General features: G+C 48.2%; 1 protein-coding gene across 1 annotated transcript in view; it reads right to left on the bottom strand.

Annotated features, from left to right (window-relative positions):
- The window catches only part of LOC311315418 (low-density lipoprotein receptor-related protein 1-like), a gene marked incomplete at both ends in the record, with an annotated part of 167,056 nt that extends 143,104 nt beyond the window's left edge, over positions 1 to 23,952 (bottom strand). The window contains 2 exon segments of the mRNA XM_084446088.1: positions 3,217 to 3,339; positions 23,856 to 23,952. Coding sequence (XP_084302214.1) covers positions 3,217 to 3,339; positions 23,856 to 23,952 — 220 coding nt within the window.
- Positions 23,953 to 24,386: the final 434 nt, after the last annotated feature.

The following is a 24,386-nucleotide window of genomic DNA, read 5'->3' as shown; positions in this document are numbered from 1 at the left end:
GTGTCTGTGTGAGTGTGAGGATACCATACCATACCATACCATACCATACCATACCATACCATACCATACCATACCATACCATACCATACCCTTTATTGATCCCCAAATGGGAAATTCAATTTCTTTCAGCAGCATACAGACAGCATACATAGCCACACAGAGAGTATGGGAGTAGATAGTGGAGAATAACACAGTATGTGCAGTACTAAAACACAGACAACCGTCCATCTCTATAAGCCCCAAAATAAAATACAATCTACAGTCACAATGCATCAAATACATAATAAATACAATATTAGGCCATAAATATAAACATATAAACTTATGTGTAGCACTTTCTCTTTCTGACCCCTGTGCTTTTCCAAAGTTAAATTGTTATGGTTTTATTGTGTCTGCATTTTATATAGTTGTTCGGGTGGTTGGTAGCCTACTGACAGTTTGTAATTCTGTACTGTGTTCTGTGGGTTCAATGGGTTTTTACATTTCTGGTTAAATAAAGGTTTGATTGATTGATTGATTGAGAGTGTGTGGCACTTCATTCTTACTTTTGTTACATTTGGTGACACTACGTGTGTATGAGAGTATCATTTGTGTGCGTATTAAGAATGTAGTTCTGTTATCTAGGTTTATATTATTGTAGACCAATAAACAGTTGTTTTTCAGTCACTGTGTGTCTCTCTGGCCGTGTCTCTGGAGCGTCCGGCCAGCAGCCTGGACACAACGCTGCCCATTGAGGAGGCTGTTCACGGGAGGGCCCAAGCAGCTGCGCTGGACACTGGCTGGCTCCACGGGCCAGGGCCAGCAACACCAACCAGCCAACAACAGACCCCCCACCCACCTGAGACGCCACCCTCGGCGTTACCCACCCACCTCCCACCTGAAAGGCCACCCTCGGCCTTACCCACCCCCCACCCACCTGAGACGCCACCCTCGGCCTTACCGACCCACCTCCCACCTGAGACGCCACCCTCGGCCTTACCCACCCACCTGAGACGCCACCCTCGGCGTTACCCACCCAACTCCCACCTGAGACGCCACCCTCACTGTTGCCCGTCTGACGGTCGGAAATGCAGAGCTTAGTCGACTGCAGCTAGACTAAAGCTGAGAATAACGTATCAACAAATCAGAACAGGGCATTTGAACTGGAAACTGTCCTGTAGTTCCTTGTCTAGAGGACTTGCTGCTTGTTCTCAACGCCTAAACTCCAACCCACAGCCGGACAGACGTCAGGTGTTGTCCATGTTGTTTTTGTCCGGTGGAGACGGGGGGATGTGGTTTTTGCTGGTGCTGTCCCACCTAGAACCAGAACCAGAGCCGGCCCTCCCATGAAAACAAAAAAACAGGTTGTGAAACACAGCAGGTTTCTCCATCGCCCTGGGCAAGGCTCTAATGACTTCCAGACCAGATCTCTCTCTCTCTCTCTCTCTCTCTCCTTCCTCCGCCCCTCCCTTCTCTCCTCCTCCTCTGCCCGGCTCCCCTCCCTTGTCTAGACTACCTCCACTACAGATCCCTCTGCTGTCCTCTCTCACTCACTCTCTGCTCTTTTTCTCCTCTTCCTCCACTCTCTCCCTCTCTCTCTCTCTCTCTCCCTCTCTCTCTCTCCCCCTCTTCCAAACTGCAGGCGTCTCAGTCGAGTAGCTGACTGAACTGACAGAGCTGCTTTGATTCCCTCCCTGGGGAGACTGCTTCCTCCAGCGTCTTGATCTCTCATGAATTCATTCAGAGTCGGGGGAACTGAGGGACGTCTTTTTTTAACCCCCCCCCTCGTTGGTGTTGTCTCCTGACTGCACCCTCTGTGGCCGCCGACGCAGAGGGAAAGCACATCTTTGAGAGAAAGACAAACTTTGTGAATGTCCTAATTGAGCCTGACAGAGCCGTTGGGAGGCCCTCCCGCCAGCCTCGCCCCTGGGTCATGAAGCAGGCCATTGTCTACCAGCGCCAGGTTGAGGTTCGCACGCGTTTCATCTCCTGAAACGTCCAACTCAGTGAGACTCCATCCTACGAAGCAGCGCTGAGTAAGCCAGGAATTCTTTACACTAGGCCTACGAGGAACACTTAGGAACCGGACTCCTTATCTGTTATCTTGAATCGCTGCCAAATTGGCTCTAATATCCATCGCTTTATCTAATTTGCTCAAGTCACAGACGGTGCCAAGGAGCTGTCCTCCTCGACAGATATGGCTTCAGCTCCTCGAACAGCTATCAGGGGATTCATAAACAACCACCAACAGGTCTCCATGATACAGGAACAGACTGGGCACACTCACTTGGCTGTTCTGGTCAAACCCAATACCATTACGCATAGATCACATAGAGGAAATTGCTACATTAGCTGTAAGGGTAGTAATAAGTTAGCTTAAGCTAAGAAACTCTCCAAGTGGAAAACAATCTACTTCTGCGGGTTCTAATCCCCAGCAGAATCAGTAGAGGCCAGCTCCAGAGTAGAGATCATTCTAATCCCCAGCAGAATCAGTAGAGGCCAGCTCCAGAGTAGAGATCATTCTAATCGCCAGCTAGCGTTGGTCCAGGTTGGTATACTATTCTCTATATCAACCTGCCAAGGACCATTCATTGCGACTATTATTTCCTATACATTTCGTACTCACTGAAGTGAAGACATTTTTTGAAAGATGAAAGCCTTTTCTCTGAGGTGGCTACAATTGCAAACATTTTGCATTTAAATAGCACATATCCGCCATGGACATTGGTTGATATGTGCTATTTAAGTGCAAAAAGTGCTTTTCATATAAAATGTGGGGGGCTACAACTGTAGCCACCTCAGAGAAAAGGCTTGCATCTTTCAAAAAATGTCTTCACTTCGCTGATAATATATAGTAATATTCGAAATAATATTGTCTGTAATGTAGACCGAATGAAAAAAAGTCTATGGCGCAATAAATGGTCCCTGGCAGGGTGGTATACTGGCTTATAGCCCTGAATAGTATACTGACCTGGACCAGGGCTAAGGTAGACCAATGTTCTGGACCAGGGCTAATCACCAGTGTAATCAGTCCAGGCCAGCTCTGGTCCTGGGTATGTGTCTTCTGCCCCTGACCCCTATCTTCTGCTCTGAGTTGTTGTAGTCAAGCAAAGTCCATCATGCCAATGCCAGCCGGCCATGGTCAGATTATAGCAATCAGGGTATAGGAGGAGCAAAACACAGGACCGAAAATACACACACACACACACACAGACACACACAGTGTTTGAGACTTACAGACATCGGGCTCCTCGTCCGAGCCGTCTGGACAGTCCTTCTCTCCGTCGCAGCGCCAGCCGTTGGAGATGCAGGTCACCTGGTCCTTACACACAAACTGCTTCGGGCTGCACGTCTTTGGGGCTGAAACAGAGGAACACATCAACATGGTGACCATCAACGTATTCACAGAGTACCACTGGGCAGATGACAAGAATCACAATCACAATTTGTTTTATTGCCATGTACTGTAGTTTTTCAACATACAGTCCTAGGAATTTGCTTGAGTTAACAGGAAACAAATTGTTTTTGCCGTAATATACCTGATTTTAAAAAATGGCACAGAGCTTCTGAGGACCTGTTGGATGTTTAATTTATTAACATGACTGTTCTGAGCCTTTGAGTCTTGCAAGGCCAGAATAGTGGGAGTCTTGGGTGAAGCCATGTGTACAGACACAAAGACGCATATCTAATGATGACACAGACACACATATCTAATGCCCCTGCATGGGCTTGTTGCCCCCAACTCTCCGGGTCAGTGTTCCCAGCCCAGACCAGCAGCAGTGATGCAACACGTCTAGCAGCTATCAAAGGACATGTTGTTCTGTGAACCCCCTCCTCCCCCCCAAACTTAAGTCCCACCTCCGAAAAAGAGAAAAAATAACAGCCTTGCTCTATCCGAAGCCAAAAGGGGGAAAGTATTCAAAGCCACATCACCTAAAAACTTCTCACTCACACACACACACACACACACACACACACACACACACACACACACACACACACACACACACACACACACACACACACACACACACACACACACACACACACACACACACACACCTTTAACAGCGTTGTTGTGTAGTCTAAAAGAGGGGTATGGGCGTGCGGGTTTAACACGCAGCTTGCAGGGCTTGTGAGGGTCCGCGCTCATGAAGGAAGCATTAAGAATGCTGACCTAAAAAGCCAGTCGGGAAAAGCAGGGAGACATGGAAACCAGAATCCCTCGGAAGAGACCTTGAGGACTTTTGTTTCCTTCTCAATTCCCAGCCTGGAATTTTCCAGCCCCGGTGGTTATGGAGAAACATGCGAGACTGGCCTCCCGACTCTCACAACTCGGTTTCATAAGATCCAGCCCTCATTCACGACGTAGTGACATGAAGAGCACGGCCTCCTGGATCTGGGACTTCGCTGGCAGGACTCGCTGATGTTTCCCATGTTTCCCCGTCATCTGGGACAGGAAGAGCCATTTCCCAACCCAAACATAAATGCCCAAAACATAAATGCCCAAATTTCTATGAAGAATCAGAGAATGGGCGTACTGTACATCTAGACTTAATTCCTAGAGATGTCCAAAACCTTCTCTGAACAGCACTTCAGCTGAATAACTCAAGAAACATTATTGTGAAGACACAGCGTTTGAAAGGCGGCCTGGGGAGAGAGAACTCTAGTGGTCCTTGCCTTCAGCGGTCACACAGCTTGAGTATTTGTAGGGGTGAGATCGTCTAGGGGAGGTACGATACACATAACTCACGCTACCATATGATTCATGATACAAAGTTCACAATATGATAGTCACAATATAATGAATATAAATGGTTCCCCACCCCCCCCCCCCACGGATGGCATTTTAAGAGAGCAGATTCTCCTGGAACCCTCAAACACATTTTTGCTTTTGGAATAGTTGAAAGCCTAGAAAGAACCACAACCTACTCTTCATTACTGACACGAAGAACACCGATAGACAGTGAAGAAAATTACATTGTCATTTCATTTCTGAGTATTGTAGCCTACTTTAAATGAAAGCTGTCCTTCACTCTTTAATTGGATTGAATGTGTGACAGAAGCAGAGCACCTGCCCTTTATATATTTATAAAAGTCTGAAAGATCTTCAGCTTTCCAACAGTGTAAAATATATTTTTCAACTCCCAATATTGACTCTCTTGACGTGCTGAGCGTGGGCTCCTCCCTCCTCCCCCCAGACCTCCTCCCCCCAGACCTCCCCCCTCCTCCCCCCAGACCTCCTCCCTCCTCCCCCCAGACCTCCTCCCCCCAGACCTCCTTCCCCCCAGACCTCCCCCTCCTCCCCCCAGACCTCCTCCCTCATCGCCCCAGACCTCCCCCATCCTCCCCCCAGACCTCCTCCCTCCTCACCCCTCCTCCCCCCAGACCTCCCCCTCCTCCCCAATATGTCATTCATCAAGTTATTGTGGTGAGTACCTATAGCGGGAATGACTGCTGGTTAGCTGGCTAGCTGGTTAGCTGGCTAGCTGGTTAGCTGGCTAGCTTGGTAGCATACAGGAACTGAGAGGAAGCCCGTTTACCAACTGCGAACCGTTTTATCCGCTCGATGCATTTCATTACACGTTCACATCGCGTTAATCATCATCATCATCTGAAGATATTTCGTCACATGCCTACGATTTCTGAAGGAATGACAGAGACAGACAGACAGACAGACAGACAGACAGACAGACAGACAGACAGACAGACAGACAGACAGACAGAAAAGCTTCCTGACAGTCAGACAAAGAGGCAGACAAGCAGACAAGCTTTCTGACAGACAGACAGACAGACAGACAGACAGACAGACAGACAGACAGACAGACAGACAGACAGACAGACAGACAGACAGACAGACAGACAGACAACCTTTGGAACAGTCAGGCAGACAGACAAATTGACAGGAGCTAGGAAAGAAGAGTAGGAGGACTAACTCCCTTCAGACAAATCATCTGCTACTTCACATGGAATCTTTCGTAGCGAGATGCTGGAATATTGCCCATCATCCCTTGCTCCCGTACTAGCCCGAGAACAGCTAGAGATCCACGTCCAGCAAACATCCACTCAAACGTTTGTTTGCCGTTTGTTTAAAACAGACAGGTGTGAGTTCATGTCGTTGCTCAAGCAGAAGGATGAAGCGTTTGAAGGGGGTCTTTATATTGATCAATGACACAGCAGGGAACAACAAATCCACTGTTCACATCAAAACTGACATGATGCTAAACTTGTTTACGCAAACAGTCTTGAACACAGATCTGTCTTTCAGCTTCTGGCTCCTCTCCCAGATGATGCCAGCAGAGGTTCAGGCACAAAGCATCAGTATGTGCATCTCTCCCTCCCTCTCTCCTTCTCCCTCTGTCTCTCTCGTTATCTCCCTCCATCTCTCATTCTCTCCCTCCCTCTGTCTCTCTCGTTCTCTCCCTCCCTCTCTGTCTCTCTTGTTCTCCCTCTGTCTCTCATTCTCTCCCTCCATCTCGTTCTCCCTCTCTGTCTCTCTCGTTCGCTCCCTCCCTCTCTTGTTCTCCCTCTGTCTCTCTCGTTCTCTCCCTCCATCTCTTGTTCTCCCTCTGTCTCTCTCATTCTCTCCCTCCATCTCCTGGGAGCCCCTGAATTGTTCATAAGGTGCAACCAGGCTTGTGTAAAAGCATATTTTCTAGAGTAGACACCTTGTTGAGTGTATGTTGTTTATCTAGGGTGAAATGACCACTGACATAACAGCAATGGCAGGCATGTGGCTGCTGTCCTCTCTGTGTGTGTGTGTGTTCCTGTGTGTTAGTGCTGGTGTGTGATGGGGCCCCTCAGGGGCCCACACACTCCTCACACCCCCCCCCCCCCTGTAATGGCTGTGGGACTGAACCGGTGTGCTAACACACAGCCTCAGACGCAACCCAACAAGCAGCTTGACAGGCCGCCACAGGGGAGGAGAGCAAGTGGGTCAGGAGGTTAGTTAGCTACTGTAGAAGGCTTCACAGATGTGTGTGTTACTGCACCAGGAACCAAGCGAGCACAGGCAGGCTCCCCTTAGGGAGAGGATGACTGGGCTAACCAGGCCGCAGAGACACACTCGTCATGTCAAGTTACTGGATGCTTTCTTAACTGAGAAAGTAGAAATATGCTTTCATGTGGCTGAGTTAGTGCAGTTGACTAGGTAGTCTAGCCTACAACGATGGTTACGTATTGTAACCCTAGTTCTATGAGTGGAGCGGAGCCCCACAGGGCTAGCTCCGATTGGCTAGTGAAATCTAGCCAGCTACAATTAACTGAAGAAAAAAAAAAACATACACGCACCTGTGCCCAACCAGGTCCGGTGCACCACTGTATAAGCGGGCTTCGCCTGCACATCTGCTTCTGATCAAAACTTACTTTCAGCGAGCAGACTGTGGGGTCAGCAAAGTCTGCGCCCTGTGGGGCTCCGCTCCACTCATAGAACTAGGGTTACAATACGGAACCTTTTATTTCATGGAGCTCCGCCCCACAGGGCTAGCTCCTATTGGCATAAGTGGAGCTACACGACTGCACCGTACACTCTTGCTGGACCCAGTAACAAAACTGTCCAGCCAGGACACAAGCCAGCGCTCCAAGGTGAGACCAAACCAAAAGCTGGCCCGACCCAAGCACTGGCCCCTCCCTGCCACACTCGATCTATCACAGCCGAGGGCACGGAGAGGTACGTGAGGGGAGAGATGGAACGGAAGTGGTTACACCGTAACAAAGCCCGTCCAAACCTCTCCCAGACCCAAAGGGACAGGAGCGGACCGCCACTCTCCAGACGGTCCCGCCCTGGAACAACATGTCTAACGCTGACTCCCTCTGGCAGCTGTGCCCAGCACAGATGACGCCACAGAGACAGAGGACATGGATAAAAGAGAATAACGGACAAAAGGAGACGGTGATGACTAAGTCGCCGCCGCATAAATGTCCTCCACAGACACGCCATTGAACAGGGAGACCGACGTGGCCACGTTGCAGAGGGCAACCTGCAGTCTCATGAGACTTGGAGGTGCCCTCACAAATCCACTGGGAGAGACTCTGTTTGGACAGCGGTGAACCCACCCTCTCCCGGGCCGTGACAAACCAACAACTGGGGAGTCGTTTGGACCACAGCCGTGCGCTGAACCTACGGGACCGGCGGCAGTCACTTCCGCTAGCAGAGCAGAAGACGCCTCCGTCCGAACCGAACACGTGGGCGGCTCGGTTCTGTTGGACTCGTAGAGCCCCGTTTTTGCACATTACCAGTGAGACCTGCAGTCGTCACGTCTGCTGGTACAGCAGGGGAAGACACCGAGGCTCGAACCGGACTCATCAACGTGTTCCGATGGAACCGGAGCTCATAAACATACCCCCCTTCTTTTTCTGTGTAAGGGAGCTACAACACGGCTCTGCTAAGCGCAACATGATATGCCGACTATACATTATCCCATTTAGACAGGTACAGTTCCCATTTAGACAGGTACAGTTCCCATGTCTCAACGGTTGTCATGTCTTCTGCGATAGCAGGGGAAGACAACGCAGCTCGAACCGGAGACATCAACGTTTTCAGATGGGGCGGTAGATAATAGCTGGACCCATCGTACTCACAACATGCCCCTCCTCCTCCGTGCCAAGGAGCTACAATCAGCTCTGCCATTTGTAGCTCCACTAGGCACAACACGAGATGCAGACTGGACAATCAAAATAACAATGAACTATATTTTTATTGTTGTCTTAATGGAAACGTTCACACTGCCCCTCTTAAACGAGCGTGGGGGAGGGACAGGGCAAAGACAGTCACGCATCTCAGCGCTCTGTGGTTAGGTGCATCGCTTCTGTCCCCGAGCCTGGAGGTGGGCAGCCGCTCCGGGCGGGGCCGGTCCAGGCTGGGCACTCTGGGCCGGCTGGGCAGGGAGGAGCGGCCCTGAAGGCCGGCGGGGGAGCTGGGCGACGGACGGGCGAGACATGGTAGCTGGTTGTTTGGGCTCGTTACGAGACCTGTAACAGCCGCACCAAACAAACCAGACTTGCTTCCCGGAGGGTCGAGGAGGACGTTCTTGTTCTCTTCACACAGATCGGTCAGCAGATGATAAGTAGGGATGCACTGATGCATCGGCCGATGTTGGCCTTGTTGACTGCCATCGGCAAATAAAATGACATTCACCGATGGTAGTGGCCCATGTTATGTCGCAGCAATTATGTTTTTTTTTGTTGCAAAACGTAGCCTACCCAGCTGCAGATTCAGAGACGATCTGTGACGTAACGCCACAAATGCAAGTGTAGTTTGCTTTCAAATTAAATTGAAATAAAAATTGCCATTTTGGAACCAAACACTTAATTTCTTTGTTTCCCTGGCACAAAAGGGGGAATAAAAATAAAATAAAATAAACATCGGCCATCGGCATCGGCCGGATTGTTTTTGAAACATTGGAATTGGCCCAGAATTTTGCAATCGGTGTATCCCTAATGATAATGATAATGATAAGCGTGTATGGGATTTTTTCTTCAGTCAATTGTAGCTGGCTAGGTTTCACTAGCCAATAGAAGCTACAGTAGCCCTGTGGGGCGGAGCTCCATGAAATAGAAGAATGAATAAATCCTAACACACACCTACACCTATGTGTAGCTGTGGCTGGCACCAGAGAGGCAAGACAGAGGAGGACGGAAGGGGGGAGGAGGAAGAGAGGAAAACAGATGAGAACAGGGAGAGAAAAGTAAGAGCTGAGTGTCAAGTGGGTGGTGTAGTTCTACTAATAACTGGTAGGGGAGAGAGAGAGCACATAACTAGTGGGGCGGGGCAGGGCAGGATCAGACGGTCCGGGGAGGTCAGACGGTTCGGGGGGGGGGTCAGATGGTCCGGGGGGGGGTCAGAAGGGGCGGGGCGGGGAGGTCAGACAGTTCGGGGGGCTCAGATGGGGCGGGGGGGTCAGACGGTCCGGGGGGGTCAGATGGGGCGGGGCGGGGAGGTCAGACGGTTCGGGGGGGTCAGATGGGGCGGGGCGGGGAGGTCAGACGTTTCGGGGGGGTCAGATGGGGCGGGGCGGGGGGGTTAGACGGTTCGGGGGAGTCAGATGGGGTGGGGCGGGGAGGTCAGACGGTTCGGGGGGGTCAGATGGGGCGGGGCGGGGAGGTCAGACGGTTCGGGGGAATGTCACACATGCTATGAATGAGCCGCCTGCCTCCCTGCTCTGTTTACTCAAGTAGGGGTGCGTGAAAACGCTCACCATTTGGGCTGGATCACTCCCCACCTCCCCCCGCCACATGGCCCCGCCCCCTGTCTACACACACCGTCTACACCCCCCCCTAGGGCAGACCGAGTCTACAGGGGGAGGAGGGGAAGCATCTTCTGCTAAGGTAAACATACAGTAGACAGCCCCCCCCCTCCCGACACACACACACACACACACACACACACCAGGCCAGCCAGCCACCCTCCTGCAGCCAGACCGCTAGCAGGCCAGCAGACCCCATTTCCTCCAGCAGCGCCTGGAGCGCTACAGCAGCACACACATACACACACACAAACACACACACACACACACACGCGCCAGGGGTCGGACTGAGATAGACATTGTTCACTACCACTCAACAGTGAGACAGGAGATAGTAGGTCACTGGAAGAACAGCACTACCAGTCCTGTCCTTCTCATTCACCTTGGAATCAAATCCAGAAAACTCCTTAAAAGAGCAATTGTGAATTATCATGACAAGGGGGGTGTTTTTATTGATGGACTGGCCATGTTCTCTGAAGCTGTATGTAATGGAGGTTGAACTTCACCAGTCACACTCACTCAAACATCCATTCTTCTAAGCTTGGCACGGGGCCAGGGCTGATCTGATTGGCCGGAGCGGGCGTGGTAAATATGTCTCTGCTGTAGCAGTCTGACCTCATTAACCCCAACCTGTAATTAGAGAAAAGATGTTCCCATGACAGCACAGTTCAGGTGGGACTGGCACTGCCCTGCGTGTGTGTCTGTGTGTGTGCGTGTGTGTGTGTGTGTGTGTGTGTTTCTACAGGTATGTATGTACAGTATGTGAGTACCTCTTCTCTCTCTCCTTTTCTCACGGTGTGTGTGTGTGTGTGTGTGTGTGTGTGTGCAGCGCCTGCTGTAGCAGGCCTTTACATGTGGGTAGCTGCGTTCCTTCCTGATACACACGGCTGCTTGGATAAACGTCCTGAGACAGTTTGGCAGCGTTCAGGTTCAGATCTCTAATCTGAAGAGTCTCTCTTGGTTCTGAGCTATTGTTATGGCTCTGACTCATGCATGGGTACGAAGACTAGAGACTGGCTTGGAAACAAAGACCACAGGTGTGTACTGGGTGAGACGAAAGCCAGTTAGAGTTGAGCTGGCGGAAAGCGCCATGTTTAGTCTGCTGGAGATAGTGTGTACTAAACACTTATCAGACACAATAACAGACTCTGGGAGAGGAGTCAACATGTCCCAGTACACCTTGAGCTTATCCAGCACGTGATAAAACATCATTATGTTTATAAATATTTAATGGAAAACTGGAGAGACTTACATCAGGGTTAAACAACTAATGTTGTGTGCAGTCACTGTCTTCATGGACTGGACTCCACTAGACACACTGTCTACACCATCTAAAAACATTCTGATCTACGACCGCTCCAACCTGAGATGCCAACCCTGCTGGAGAGATGGTTTAACTGTCAGTGAAAAATGAGAGACAGAACTTGGGTTGGATAAGAAAAGCCATAAACTTCAGAAACGTCTGGACTATCTTTGACATGAGATCACACAGCTACAACTCCGAGACATGAGGCTTTATCTGGACTATTTGCAGAATGTACTTGGGACTCCAATATAGACAAACGCACGTAGAGGGAAAACAGTGTGTTTGTTCCAACAGAGAAGCAGAGACTGACCCGTTGAATTCCTTTCCATGGACATTTGCACCGACCGCAAGCCCCAAATTTGACCAGTAATGAGAAAGCAAACAGCTGCCACAAAGGCTGGATACAGAGAGAGAAACCGAGAGAGAGAGAAAGAGAGAGAGAGAAGTGTGTGTGTGTGTGTGTGTGTGTGTGGGGGGGGGGGGTCTGGATCTCCTCACAGACCCCCTGTCTTGTCTTAGGGGTTCTTCCAGTTGACCCCTCCTCTGTGGCTCTGAGGGCCAGGAGAAGAAGGGCCCGAGGCAGAAGAGTTCACTATGGCCGCCACGACCTCCCTCTCCCCCCAGACCTCCCTCCCTCCTCCCCCCAGACCTCCCTCCCTCCTCCCTCAGACCAGACCTCCCTCCTCCCCGCAGACCTCCCCCCTCCTCCCCAAGACCTCCCTCCCTCCTCCCCAAGACCTCCCTCCCTCCTCCCTCAGACCAGACCTCCCTCCTCCCCCAGACCTCTCTCCTCCTACCCCCAGAACTCCCGCCCCCCCCCACACACACACACACGCAGGGCCCAGGGTTTAGTATTAGAAGAGTGAAAAGAGGCAGGCGGAAAAAAAGGTTTGTCACGTTACAAAAGCGCAAAGAAACCCTCCCTGGGGCCCCAGCTGTGGCTCTTAAATAAGAGCTCTGCTCCCTGGGGCCCCAGCTGTGGCTCTTAAATAAGAGCTCTGGCACGGGCAGTAAAAACGCAGAGTGCACCCAAATCCACTCTCCCCCGTAAACAAACAATAACAAAGAGAAAACTACTGGGCGTCCAGACAGGCTCTGAGGCTGCGCTAAATGTTTTATGAAGACACAAGTTTCCATCTTTTAAAAGATCGGGTGATGCTGTTTTTGATGGTGGCACTTTTGGATGTTTTTAATGAGCAGTCCTCTAGATATTCCTGTAAATAAAAAGGCCTTCATTAACATCACATCAAAGACGATATGGAATTGCTTTGAGTGAGTGTGTGTTTGTGTGTGTGTGTGTGTGTGTGTGTGCACGTGCCGGGGTGGTTCAGTATGTTTTTCTGTGTGGTTTTAGTTTATTTCTAGTATAGTGCATGTGTGTGTGTTTATGTGTTCAAATGTATACTAAAGGTTGTGTGTGTGAGAGTCCTGTGAGCAGTGCAGAATTAACAGAAGGAATGTGCTCATGTCTGGAGAGGGCTGCCAAGTAAAATGGGGCTTGGCCATGCGGGACAACACAGCCCCCCCACCCCCTCCCAGACTGTTTGGGATTCTACAGGTCAAATGTGATCAGACACTATCAATCCACGTACGCCTTTGTGGTATGGAGAGGCAAAAGCCATTAAGCAGAATGGGGAGTAGTCATACGTGATCTCATGAAAGCTGTTGGGCTGTCTGACCAGGTCTGTACCGCGTCTGCACCCCAGGGCAGTAATCGACCATGACCGTCGACTGTTCTGTTCTGAGTGTTTGAGCACAGTGGGTGGAGACCAAACCCGTTCCCCCCTGACATGAAGATTAACTCCCCTGCAACTGCAGCAGCAGGAGGAAGAACCGCACAGTGCCATGGCTCCCATTCCTCCAGCCAGACCTCTCTTAAATGTCAGGTAATCAGTGTGATTTCACTTTGATATGACGCCACACGACCAGGGTAGAGTAAGCAGCTACAGGCCGGAGAGGAATGACAGTTAAAGCTACTTAAGACTGCTGCTGAGGCACACATCAAGGAGATTAGGTGAAATCCCTTCAATGCCTTCTCATGAGACCACCACGAGCTAGCACACTCCCATCTCCTACTGCAAAGCCTTGGTTCTCCAGAATGTTCTCTGGCCCCTGAGACACAGTGAGGCTCCAGGCCAGTCGGTCATCGAGGCAGAGGCATCGAACCCTCAGAGGCTGATGTAATCCAGGTGAAAACATCTCAACCCAGACCATCATGTCTTTAGTTATCTGTGGTCCGTGAAAAGGGGACCATGCACCTGTTGCTCAATGTGACTCAACTTGAACCACGATCACAGTAAGTGGAGCCGGTGATCACATGATGCAGTACTTCATCTACAGCCTCAGGAAGGCTTGTGCCTCTAATGCTGATCTTCACCCACATCACTGCAAGACTGTGGCTTTGGCAACGCTGTTTATGAAACGCTGACCAGTTTCCAAGCACTCTGTGTGTCTAAAATGCCCTTAGACCAGAAGCAGACAGGATCAATAGTGTGAAAATTGTGGAAAATTTGCATACCACTCGTCTCTCTTTTTTTCTTTCTTTCTTTCTTTTTCCTTTCTTTCTCTTTCTTTCTTTCTCTCTCTCTCTCTCCCTCTCACACACACATACACCCTGGCCGGTCAGGCATAGAGGCAGGAGGAGATACATCACTATGACAGCTGGTTACATCACCAGTGTGAAGTCAGTCAGGTACGCTGGCAGCCTCACTGATCTCTGCAAATGTCCATTTTCTCCATCTTTATTTGATTTTATTGGTTTATTTAGTGAGGACAGTGCATATTAATGAACACATACAAATACATGACTGTGTAAACATGCCGGATTTAGCTAGGAGCAAGTTTCCATCCGCAGTCCTCAAACATTAAACATTAAAAAGAAGTACTCACAGAAGGACAAACATTAAAAGACAATTACAATAATAATAAAGATAATACAAAACTAAATCTAAGAGGCTATATAAAGTGCTGATTCTCATCATGCGCTACAGTCAAAGTGCTAATGTTAAAGTTCTGTATAATAAAGTGCTGTATGCTAAAGTGTATGAGATGCTGTTCAGTCTTCATATATGTTCACAGGTTTGATTATGTATAAGCCATTTTTTAGATGTTTTTTGAAAGCAACAAATGTGGAACTCTCTGGGATCATGATTGGGAGACTGTTCCAACTCGTACTATCTTTGACAGATAAAACATTCTGACCTGTGGTTGTTCGTCTGAACGGGACCTCACAGTCTCCTCTGGAGGCTGATCTAGTGCTGAACACTTTGTCTCTGGAGGCTGATCTAGTGCTGAACACTGTCTCTGGAGGCTGATCTAGTGCTGAACACTTTGTCTCTAGAGGTCGAACACCTAGATTGCTTTCTTAAAGAGTTGCTCTATGAGTTTTATTATGGTACCATCAGCAAACGACCAAGTACAGTAGGACCCCACTCATCCGAACTTCAGAGATCCGAACCTCCCGGTCTACCGGACAGGCTTAAAAAACTTTTTTTGTTTTTTTAGCCTGCTATCTGGTTACTGGTGGGATTTTCATTACAGTACTGTATCCTACTGTGAATAAAAACAGAACTGTATGTAGACCTACATGTTGCCTGTAGGCTGTAGTCTACTGTCACGTTTAATTTCTTTGTTACTTTAATGTCGAGCGCAAAACGCAAACGAGTCTGCTGCGCGAGAGCTGCATTCCTTGGTAGCCAGAAAGCGCGTCAGCAACCTGAAGCAGAGGAGCATCGAGTCATTTTTCGTTCCCAGTTAATGGACTTCAGGAACACAGACGTGTTGTGGGCATGTAGATTAGCCTACTAGACCTACTGTATTTGTTAAATAATAGCCTACAGCCTAGGCCACGTTAGCCTACATCGGTTGTTTTAGAGACTTTCTTTTAGGCTACAATAGCCTAAGACACGACAACTTGTCTGTCATTTCATTTATTTATTTATTGATTATCATTTGCTCTAATTGTTCTAATGTTGTCTTGTTTTTAGGCTATACCATTTTGTTCTGCGAATACAGTAGCCTATCGATGCAGCGTACGCCTCATTTGAGAATAAAGTACTGTATTTGATCAAAGCACGCACTCAAGTGGAAATTCAGTTATTTTATTATAGGCTACTGTAGGTCTATTATAGGCTAGGCTATATGAGTTTAGTTGGCTATTTGATTGCAATTTTGATGCATTTTCACAAGTAATTAAGGGTATTTATCGGTCTATTAAGAGTCTATATGAAACAAGTAAGTATACCACTTATTGAATTTGGTGCATTTTAAGCCAGTCTGCGCGCTGTGCGCATGCATGTTGGAGCAAGTGGGGAAGCTATTTCATTTCTAAAGACGTTTCTTAAGATCATATTACAGAGGCATGTGAAAAACCACAACAAGCCCTCGCTCTATGTAAGCACAACTAGCGATTCATAAAGACAGATTGATGAAAACAACCGTTTCGCGGCAGAAAATAGATTTTTTAGAAGCTGCATTCTCAGTGCCCCTTCCGCCGCCATTACATGGATATACTTGGCTCGCGCTGGATTTTAAATTTCTTCTACAGGCCTTTGAATTACACCAAAGTTATCTCGGTGAGTCAAACGTCTTATAATATGCCGTAAATAAGGTCCAGGTTGTCAAAAACGAGCATTCTCCTTTAAGGCAGCTGTGAGTTTGGATGAAATGATGTCAGCGTTCGTCCGCGTACATTTGAATGTTGAGATCAGGACATACATCTGGGAGATCATTTATGTATAATGAGAACAGTAGAGGCCAGAGGATCGGGCTGCTGAGGTATGGGGATTTGATCTAGGCAAGAACATTTACAGATGTGCACTAGAGGCATGTAGTTGACTCTGGTGTTGGGTTTGAATACCTTTGGAACAGATGCTCATGTGAAGTCTGCCAACGTGCTAAAGCTAAGATACAGAGCATTAGGGTTGCAAAATTCCGGGAATATTCAAAGTTGGAAACTTTCCATGGGAATTAACGGGAATTTATGGGAATTAATGGGAATAAACTGGGAATTTTGGGGCTATTTATACCAACTGTATTTACCTCATCATAAACAGACATAAATATAAACATTTTGTATTGTCATAAGCAGACATTTCTAATACAAATTTTAAAGATTTTAATTTTTTTAGCTTAGTCTATTTGTGAGTGGATTCTACAGCCCTCTTGGTTCAAGTTCAAGTCTTTTATTGTCATGTGTATTATAAAATACAATGAAATGCACTGTGCCCGGCACTCTCAGACATCAAGACATAACTTAAGAGATAAGACAGTAAGACATTACAACAATATGACAGGAGACGTTTACAAAATAAGACATTAAGACACTGTAGACATTACGAAATACGACAATAAGACATTACAAAGAGACATTAAAGTGCATAGAGCAAAAGTAGGAGCATTAGTGATTTATCAGCCTAACTGCCTGTGGAAAAACACTGTTACTGAGACGGGTGGTACGTGACTTGATGCTCCGGAAAGGTTTTTTGAGTGAATCGGAGCATGTCGCCATAGTGCGGCGCCATCCCACTTCCTCTATAACATGGATGTGCAAGATTCTAGGGATTTGCTATGCATGTGATGGAAAAATGCCACTGCACCTGTGATGGATAAATGCACAGTACAAGTTTCCTATCTCTGTACTCTGGGGTACCTGTGATGGCTATACAGAGACAGTTTATCAACCACGGGGCCTCGGAGCCAGGAGGAATGTGGAGGTGAGGCTGTGTGAGGACTGTGTTGAGGTGAGGACCTCCGGCCTCTAGGCTGAACAGCCAAGTTCTCCCTGGTGAATCCAATGAAGTGGAAAAAAGTATCTCAGGTTGAGAATTATGGGATCAAACGGTTGTCTGAGTATGAAAAACAAAATGTTCTGCTATATGAGCAGTTCTAATGCCTGTGTAAGATATGTTATACATTAGAACATGAGTCACCCACATGCCAAAACTAAATCCTTGAATCTGATCCTGTTTAATCTGAGACTTTCTCAGATCAATATCGCTCTAGCTGCCTCTTACCCTCGTTCAACCTTCTTCTCTCTCCCCGCCTGTCTCTGTGAGCCCTGAGGATGATGCCTCCTACGTGTGAGGAACTTTTCACAGCTCCACAGCGGTTACACTCTCCCCGTTAGGAGCTTCTTGTGCCAGATACACACACACACTCTCTCTTTCTCTCTAATCTGCTCTGTTTAAAGATAGGGGTGTAGGGGATAAGCTCTTAAATGGGACACTTCCTAAGAGCCTCTGGAAGAGATACATTCTGTCATGCAAGACTGATCGCTGTTCTGCTGTATAAACGAGAGACACTTGAAAAATAGCAGACTGTGAGGCCCAAAACAAAAAGCACATGATGAATCAGTTTGAATGTGCTTGGTTTGTATTTCTGACATCAGTCCGGTCTGATGGCCTCCAAGGTGACAATGACATTACTGTCAAGGACAGTCTGATACCGTCAACGGACTTGTTTGGACAATGCGAATACTGAAATGAATACTAAAAGAGTTGGCTTTCTTGATTCTTGGACAACAATGATATATGACGAAACCTCACAGGCCCAAACTGTCCTCGCCAGCGGTCAGAACCCCACACTTATGGTGAAAAAAGCCATTACAGCCAGTTTAGTAACAGTGAACTGGCAGACAGCAGAGGTCTGCCAGAGGTCCGTTTAGGTAAACTGCAGGACTCTGTCTGCAACTTTAGGGCAAAATAAATCAATGGCTTGTCACTCCCTCGCTCACTCACCAACCCTTCCCACCCATTCCCAAACTCGTCCTCCCATATTCATTCCCTTTTCCCCTACCCCCTCCCTCCCCTGCAGTCTCCGTGGACTGCTCCCTCCTTGCCTTCCTCTCTCCCTCTCTCTCTCTGGCAGAGAGAAAAACAAAGGTCCAGATGACTGAACACTCCCTCCTCCACTCCTCTCTCTTCCTCCCCAGTGTGTTAAGTGACTAACGTCAGAGCAACGGTCATCTGATGTAAGCCTTTCCATCGCCACTGTCCAAGACTGAGACGCATCTCCAGCCAAACTCCTAGTCCTTACTCAAGACTGACAGCTGGCCCAGCCAATCGCAGGACTTGGCTGGGTAGGCGGTCTACCGAGCTGCAAGCGTATTGCTTGGCTGATGCTGAGGGGTGTTTTTTTACTATAGCCTGGTTCCTCTAGCCTGGCTTCACCAGGCCCAATTCGTAAAAAGGGTCTAGAGTTGCTGAGTTTATTTTAGATTTCCAAGGGGCGTTATTAACAGTCACAGACCAAAATGCCTCTAGACGAAATTGGATAGACCTATAACCAATCAGAGGAACAAAACATGGGTTAGTCGTACCATCGTATCAAATGAGTACAGTTGTGGTATCAAACCCGCCCCATATTAGAAAAACGGTTGTGATTGGCCTGGCAAATATCTGCCGGGTGGAAGTCAGTCTGAATGGGGGTGTGGCCAGACTGATCTGCGGAGAGAAACCGAATGTGAGCTCACGTGATCAGGATGGCGAAGCCAGGCTACGGCTCCTCCCACATGTCCTCCTATCCTGGACCTCCACTGTTAAGCGCTGTCACACTGAGACATTGAAAGAGGTGGAAATGGCTAATGTGTATTGTATTGACAAACAGTATGTGAATGTGGAAGATATGTCAATACTACCTTGTATAGTATATTATGAAACTCAAGTTCATAAAAGAGAAAGCAAATTCCCCAGTCTTCAGGACTGCTATTGTTCCCTTAAGCTAAAGCACATGCAGGCTAGAGTAATGTGCAGGTGTATATAAGCACTGCAGCATGTAAACTGATGGACAAATCGTGTGTGTTGACTGGATCACATCTGGGCCCTTGAGAGAGTTAAACTGTCCTTGGGAGTGATGAGAGATCCTTTTCAAGCGAGGATGGAGGAGTTCAGCACGCCTGTCAGCCCTGTGCATCATCACGGTCCAGTAACGAGACCACACTCAGCGCTCTCTCAGCGCCAGCCCCGTGAGCCCATCCTGATCGCACAAGCTCACATTCTGACTGGGCGAGCTCACGTTCTGATTGGGCGAGCTCAGGTTCTGATTGGGCGAGCTCACGTTCTGATTGGGCAAGCTCACATTCTGACTGGGCGAGCTCACGTTCTGATTGGGCTAGCTCATGTTCTGACTGGGCGAGCTCACATTCTGATTGGGCAAGCTCACATTCTGACTGGGCGAGCTCACGTTCTGATTGGGCGAGCTCACATTATGACTGACTCCAAAGATCAGTCTGGCAATGCACAAGAGGAGTCCGCTTGGGCTCGATTGGAGTTGTATCGGACCAATCAATGCCCTCTCAGCTCTCATAACAACACGACTCTTCAGAGGTTTAGTGTTGATCATGTGTTGAGCATGTGTATCAGAACCGGGAGCTGTAACTTTATTGAAAGAACAGCAAATAACCGAGTTCAAGGGAGAAAATGTTTTTCACTCCTCACTCGACTGGGTTTTGCTGGTAACGTTAGTCAAAACAATGGGTTAATCCAATTGCCTGCTAATAATTTTAATCGACACCCATCGGCAACACTTCTATCACAAAGAGTTTGAACATCTGGAGTTGTCTGGAGTGAAACAGGATGTAAGACCATCTCTGAGTTCCCATCATCGGCACATCTTCCCTTCCATTTCAATGACCTGTAACGTCAGCAGCACCAAGAAGAAGTTAGAAGATTCCATCTGGAGAGAGAGAGGGAGTAGGTCATATCCCCCCCACCACCCCCCCGTAACCCCAGACACTGCACATACTTTGCTCTCTAGATGAATGACCTTTCTTCACCCAGATGTTACTGGCTGAGCAGAGGTTGGGCGGGGTGAGGGGAGAAGTTGGAAAAGGGAAACGATCAGTAGTTGTGATCTGCATTCCACATAGTCTTTCACTTGAGCTCTGCCTCTTTTCATGCTCACAATATTCTACTCTTCTTCTCTCCACCACTAACCTGACATACTTGCTTCGCATAACCATCTGGGAACTCTCCACTGGAAACTGTTTGGAAAAGGGCAGGGACTTTCAAAAATACTTGGCAGGTGATTGGATGAACTATCTGTCTATCGCCATCTATCAAGCTCCTCGCTGTTGTCACACCTAAACCCGCCTAGCGTAGCCGTTTGTATTTCCCCTTAGAACGCTGATTGGCTAGATTGTTTTCTGATTGGGCACAAACAGATCTCTATGGAGTGTCCAGACTGATTAGCGACAGAAACAGAATGTGAGCTTGTGAGATCAGGATGGTCTCCCTAGGCTACTCCCCTACCTCTCCTCCTACGCAACTACTCCCCTACCTCTTCTCCTACGCAACTACTCCCCTACCTCTCCTCCTCCTCCTCCCCCACCTCTCCTCCTACGCAACTACTCCCCTACCTCTCCTCCTCCTCCTCCCCCGCCTCTCCTCCTCCTCCCCTACCTCTCCTCCTCCTCCACCTCTCCTCCTCCTCCCCCCCCCACCTATCCTCCTATGCAACTACTCCCCTACCTCTCCTCCTCCTCCACCTCTCCTCCTCCTCCTCCCCCACCTCTCCTCCTCTTCCTCCCCCACCTCTCCTCCTCCTCCACCTCTACTCCTCCTCCTCCCTCTCCTCCTCTTCCTCCTCCCCCACCTCTCCTCCTCCTCCTCTCCTCCTCCTCCTCCCCCACCTCTCCTCCTCCTCCCCCACCTCTCCTCCTCCACCTCTACTCCTCCTCCCCTACCTCTCCTCCTCCTCCTCCTCCCCCACCTCTCCTCCTCCACCTCTACTCCTCCTCCCCTACCTCTCCTCCTCCTCCTCCTCCCCTACCTCTCCTCCTCCTCCTCCTACTCCACCTCTACTCCACCTCTACTCCTCCTCTTACTCCCTCTCCTCCTACGCAAACACCTTTTGGCTCTGGGGATGTTGACAAACGTGTGACAACAATCACTTCCCAATCCAACAACACTGCAATTCCAGTAAACAAATGTTGAAGTTGGGGCTCAAGTTTAGATCTGTAGAAGAGGTCTTTAAATACAGTCACTGTTCATGAGCCAGAAGCCTCCTGTAGCTTGGTTTATTTTAGGGATCCACTGATATGACATTCTTGGCCAATACCGAAAACAGATATTAACATAGCTATTATGGCCGATAACGGATATTCACCAATGTCAATATTATCTGTATAAAAACAAGTTTCTATGATAATCAAATGTTATACATACAGAAAAACACATGGAAACACTCTCTCCATTTCCAAAATATTTGGAAAAGCCGATAAATCGTAAATGGACTGCACTTACATAGTGCTTTTATCCAAAGTGCTTTACAACGAAGGCCTCTCATTCACCCATTCACACATACATTCACAAACGAATGGCGGCAGCTGCCATGCAAGGTGCTATAGCCTGCTCATTGGGAGCAATTTGGGGCTCAGTGTCTTTCCCAAGGACACTTCAACAGGTTGTCAGGAGGAGCCGGGATTCGAACCGCCGACCCTGGACGACCTGCTCTACCTCCTGAGCTACACCTCATAGCCCGCTCCTAGATTTACCACAGTTTCCTCTCAACAACAACACACACGAGGTAGCTGGACAGAAATAATTATCGGCTGTTCACATCGGCCGGGTTTTGCACATCGGACCGACACCGATATATAACAAAATGACTAACATCAGCCGATACTGATTGCTGATATACTGTGCATCCCTAGTTTGTTTTATGTGTTTTAAGTGTAAACGATGATTGACTTTTTTTTCTGTGTGGACTTCATGGAGGGCTCAGCAGAGACTATTCTCTCTCTGGTCCATCGATAAATAAAAGTCCCTTCCTGTGGGGCGAGTAGAGGTTGATAAATAAAAGTCCCTTCCTGTGGGGCTAGTAGAGGTTTATGAACTCTTACTGCACTGACACTGCTTACATAAGGTGGGATGATGGGGAATTCTTGCATGAGGGCCTTTTCTTCCATAGGCCCCCAATTAACCAGCCTCAATGAGCAATTCCAGACTGCTAGTGAAGGTTTCCTCTGGAGAACAAAGACCAGTTAAGGTCCAATTAATCTCTGGGCCTGTTGGTGCCTAAAGGCCTTCAGTCTGAATACAGTAACATGACAAGGGTTGGTAGGACGTCATGGGACACGTCTTTATGAAAATATCTTCATGAAAATATCTTTGATAAACACAAGGAGGGGGTCATAAATGCCTACAAATTATACAATTTCAGGCTACTTAGTCCACTAGAAATACATCCCTATGTCACACTGCACAACTCCACCATCATAGTGAAAATAAGTTAGGACATAATTATTCCAGAGATCACAACAAACTGCATGAAAACAACCCTACAACAAAAGTCGTCAGCACTTCATAGGGAAAAACGTGACAACAAAATCCATTCTGCAAGTTTCTGAATCCCTGACACCTCAACGCCCTTCGTCCGGTATTACAAAACCAAACGAAGCTCGAGTGTAATTGTTTCCAGAAGTTCCGGATGTCGAGCGACTGAAATGAGCTTTAGTCGTTGTACGAGTCCACTGAAGTGGGGGACTGGGAGCTGCCTGTATTGGTCCAGCAACTCCACATGAGGGTTCTTGACACTTGTAGAAGATTTATCTGCTACCTTATTGGGCCCTCAATCAAAGCCTCGCAACACTAGACTACAGCAATTGTCTATCTCCCCTGTGCACCTAGGCCGATCTCATGGGACCAGGTCCATTTTCCATGTCGCTTCAATTTAATTGATAATAGTCTATCAAACACAACTGGCATAACGTCATTGCGGGATGGTATGGATTTAATTATATTGTAGACCACCACTATTCAAGGTTCAAGGGACTGTGTGCAATGCAAGGTGTTCAAGGACATTTTGCCACTGCCAATTTGCTCATGGTATTTTGTGTTAATGCTATTAACACGGCTATTCATACTGACTGGATAGGCTACATCTTAATGGGCTACAGGCCTACCGCTGTATTTTACCACTTATTGCGAACGTAACAATGCCAGTCCTGCCTGTCCTCGTCAGCTCCTGGATTCTTCTGCCATACAAAACATTATCGAACGACCACTACAGTAGGTTACATGACATTATAGCCATGTCTAACATCTGAGAAGAACGTTGTTAGACAAACAGACGACTGTCTTAATTGCTAGCCTACTCACTAGCCTACATCACACCTCCAGCCTACCGTGTGGGTGAGCAGCCACATCATGCGTTTTATAGCCACATCACTTGACTGACTTCTGATGTTTTCCAGACAGGGGCATCGGGGAAACATGATGCCAGACAAACGCTTATAACTCAACTATTTCTCACAGAGGTTCAGCAAAACTAAAAGCACATGGAAGAGAACTGACAAAAGGTTATCTCTGAAAATCAATGCAGCTTACCGTCAATAGCTCGGGCTGGAACGATTACCTCCAAACTGTGCAAAAACCCCAAGAAAAGCAGCCCCACCGTCAACGTGTTGGTTGTGGCGCGCAACATTGTATATTAAAATATAAGAAACAAAACAAACAAAAACCATCAATCGCTGTTTGCTCCTGTCAAGCGGGAGGTTGCTGGCAGGCGATGTTGCCGTGCCGCGGCGATGCTCCTCCGTAGGCTATGAGCTTTCAGCGATGCGCAATCAAGCTGAGAGGGCTTTGTGCCCACAGAGATTTTTTTTGTTCAACTATGTATTTTCTCCAGGCCAAGGCTTTGCCAGCCCCGGGTTTGCTACGGGTTCCTTTGATGCATGGACACCAGGCAATAGCAAGCTGAACTGATCATCACTTTATAGCTAGCCCTTGCTTGCTTCACATGCAGAGATGAACGGAGAGCCTGTTTATGTGCCCAGACCCATACGGGGGTGGCCGTTTCTTTGTTCTCCCCCACAGCAAACGGTACTACAGTTCGAAGTCACTGAAGAAAATTTTAAA

The sequence above is a fragment of the Borostomias antarcticus genome, assembly GCF_949987555.1.
Source record: "Borostomias antarcticus genome assembly, chromosome: 11".
Classification (NCBI taxonomy): Eukaryota; Metazoa; Chordata; class Actinopteri; order Stomiiformes; family Stomiidae; genus Borostomias; species Borostomias antarcticus.
The sequence above is the reverse complement of the archived record's forward strand: the minus strand, read 5'-3'. Positions and strand labels throughout refer to the sequence as shown.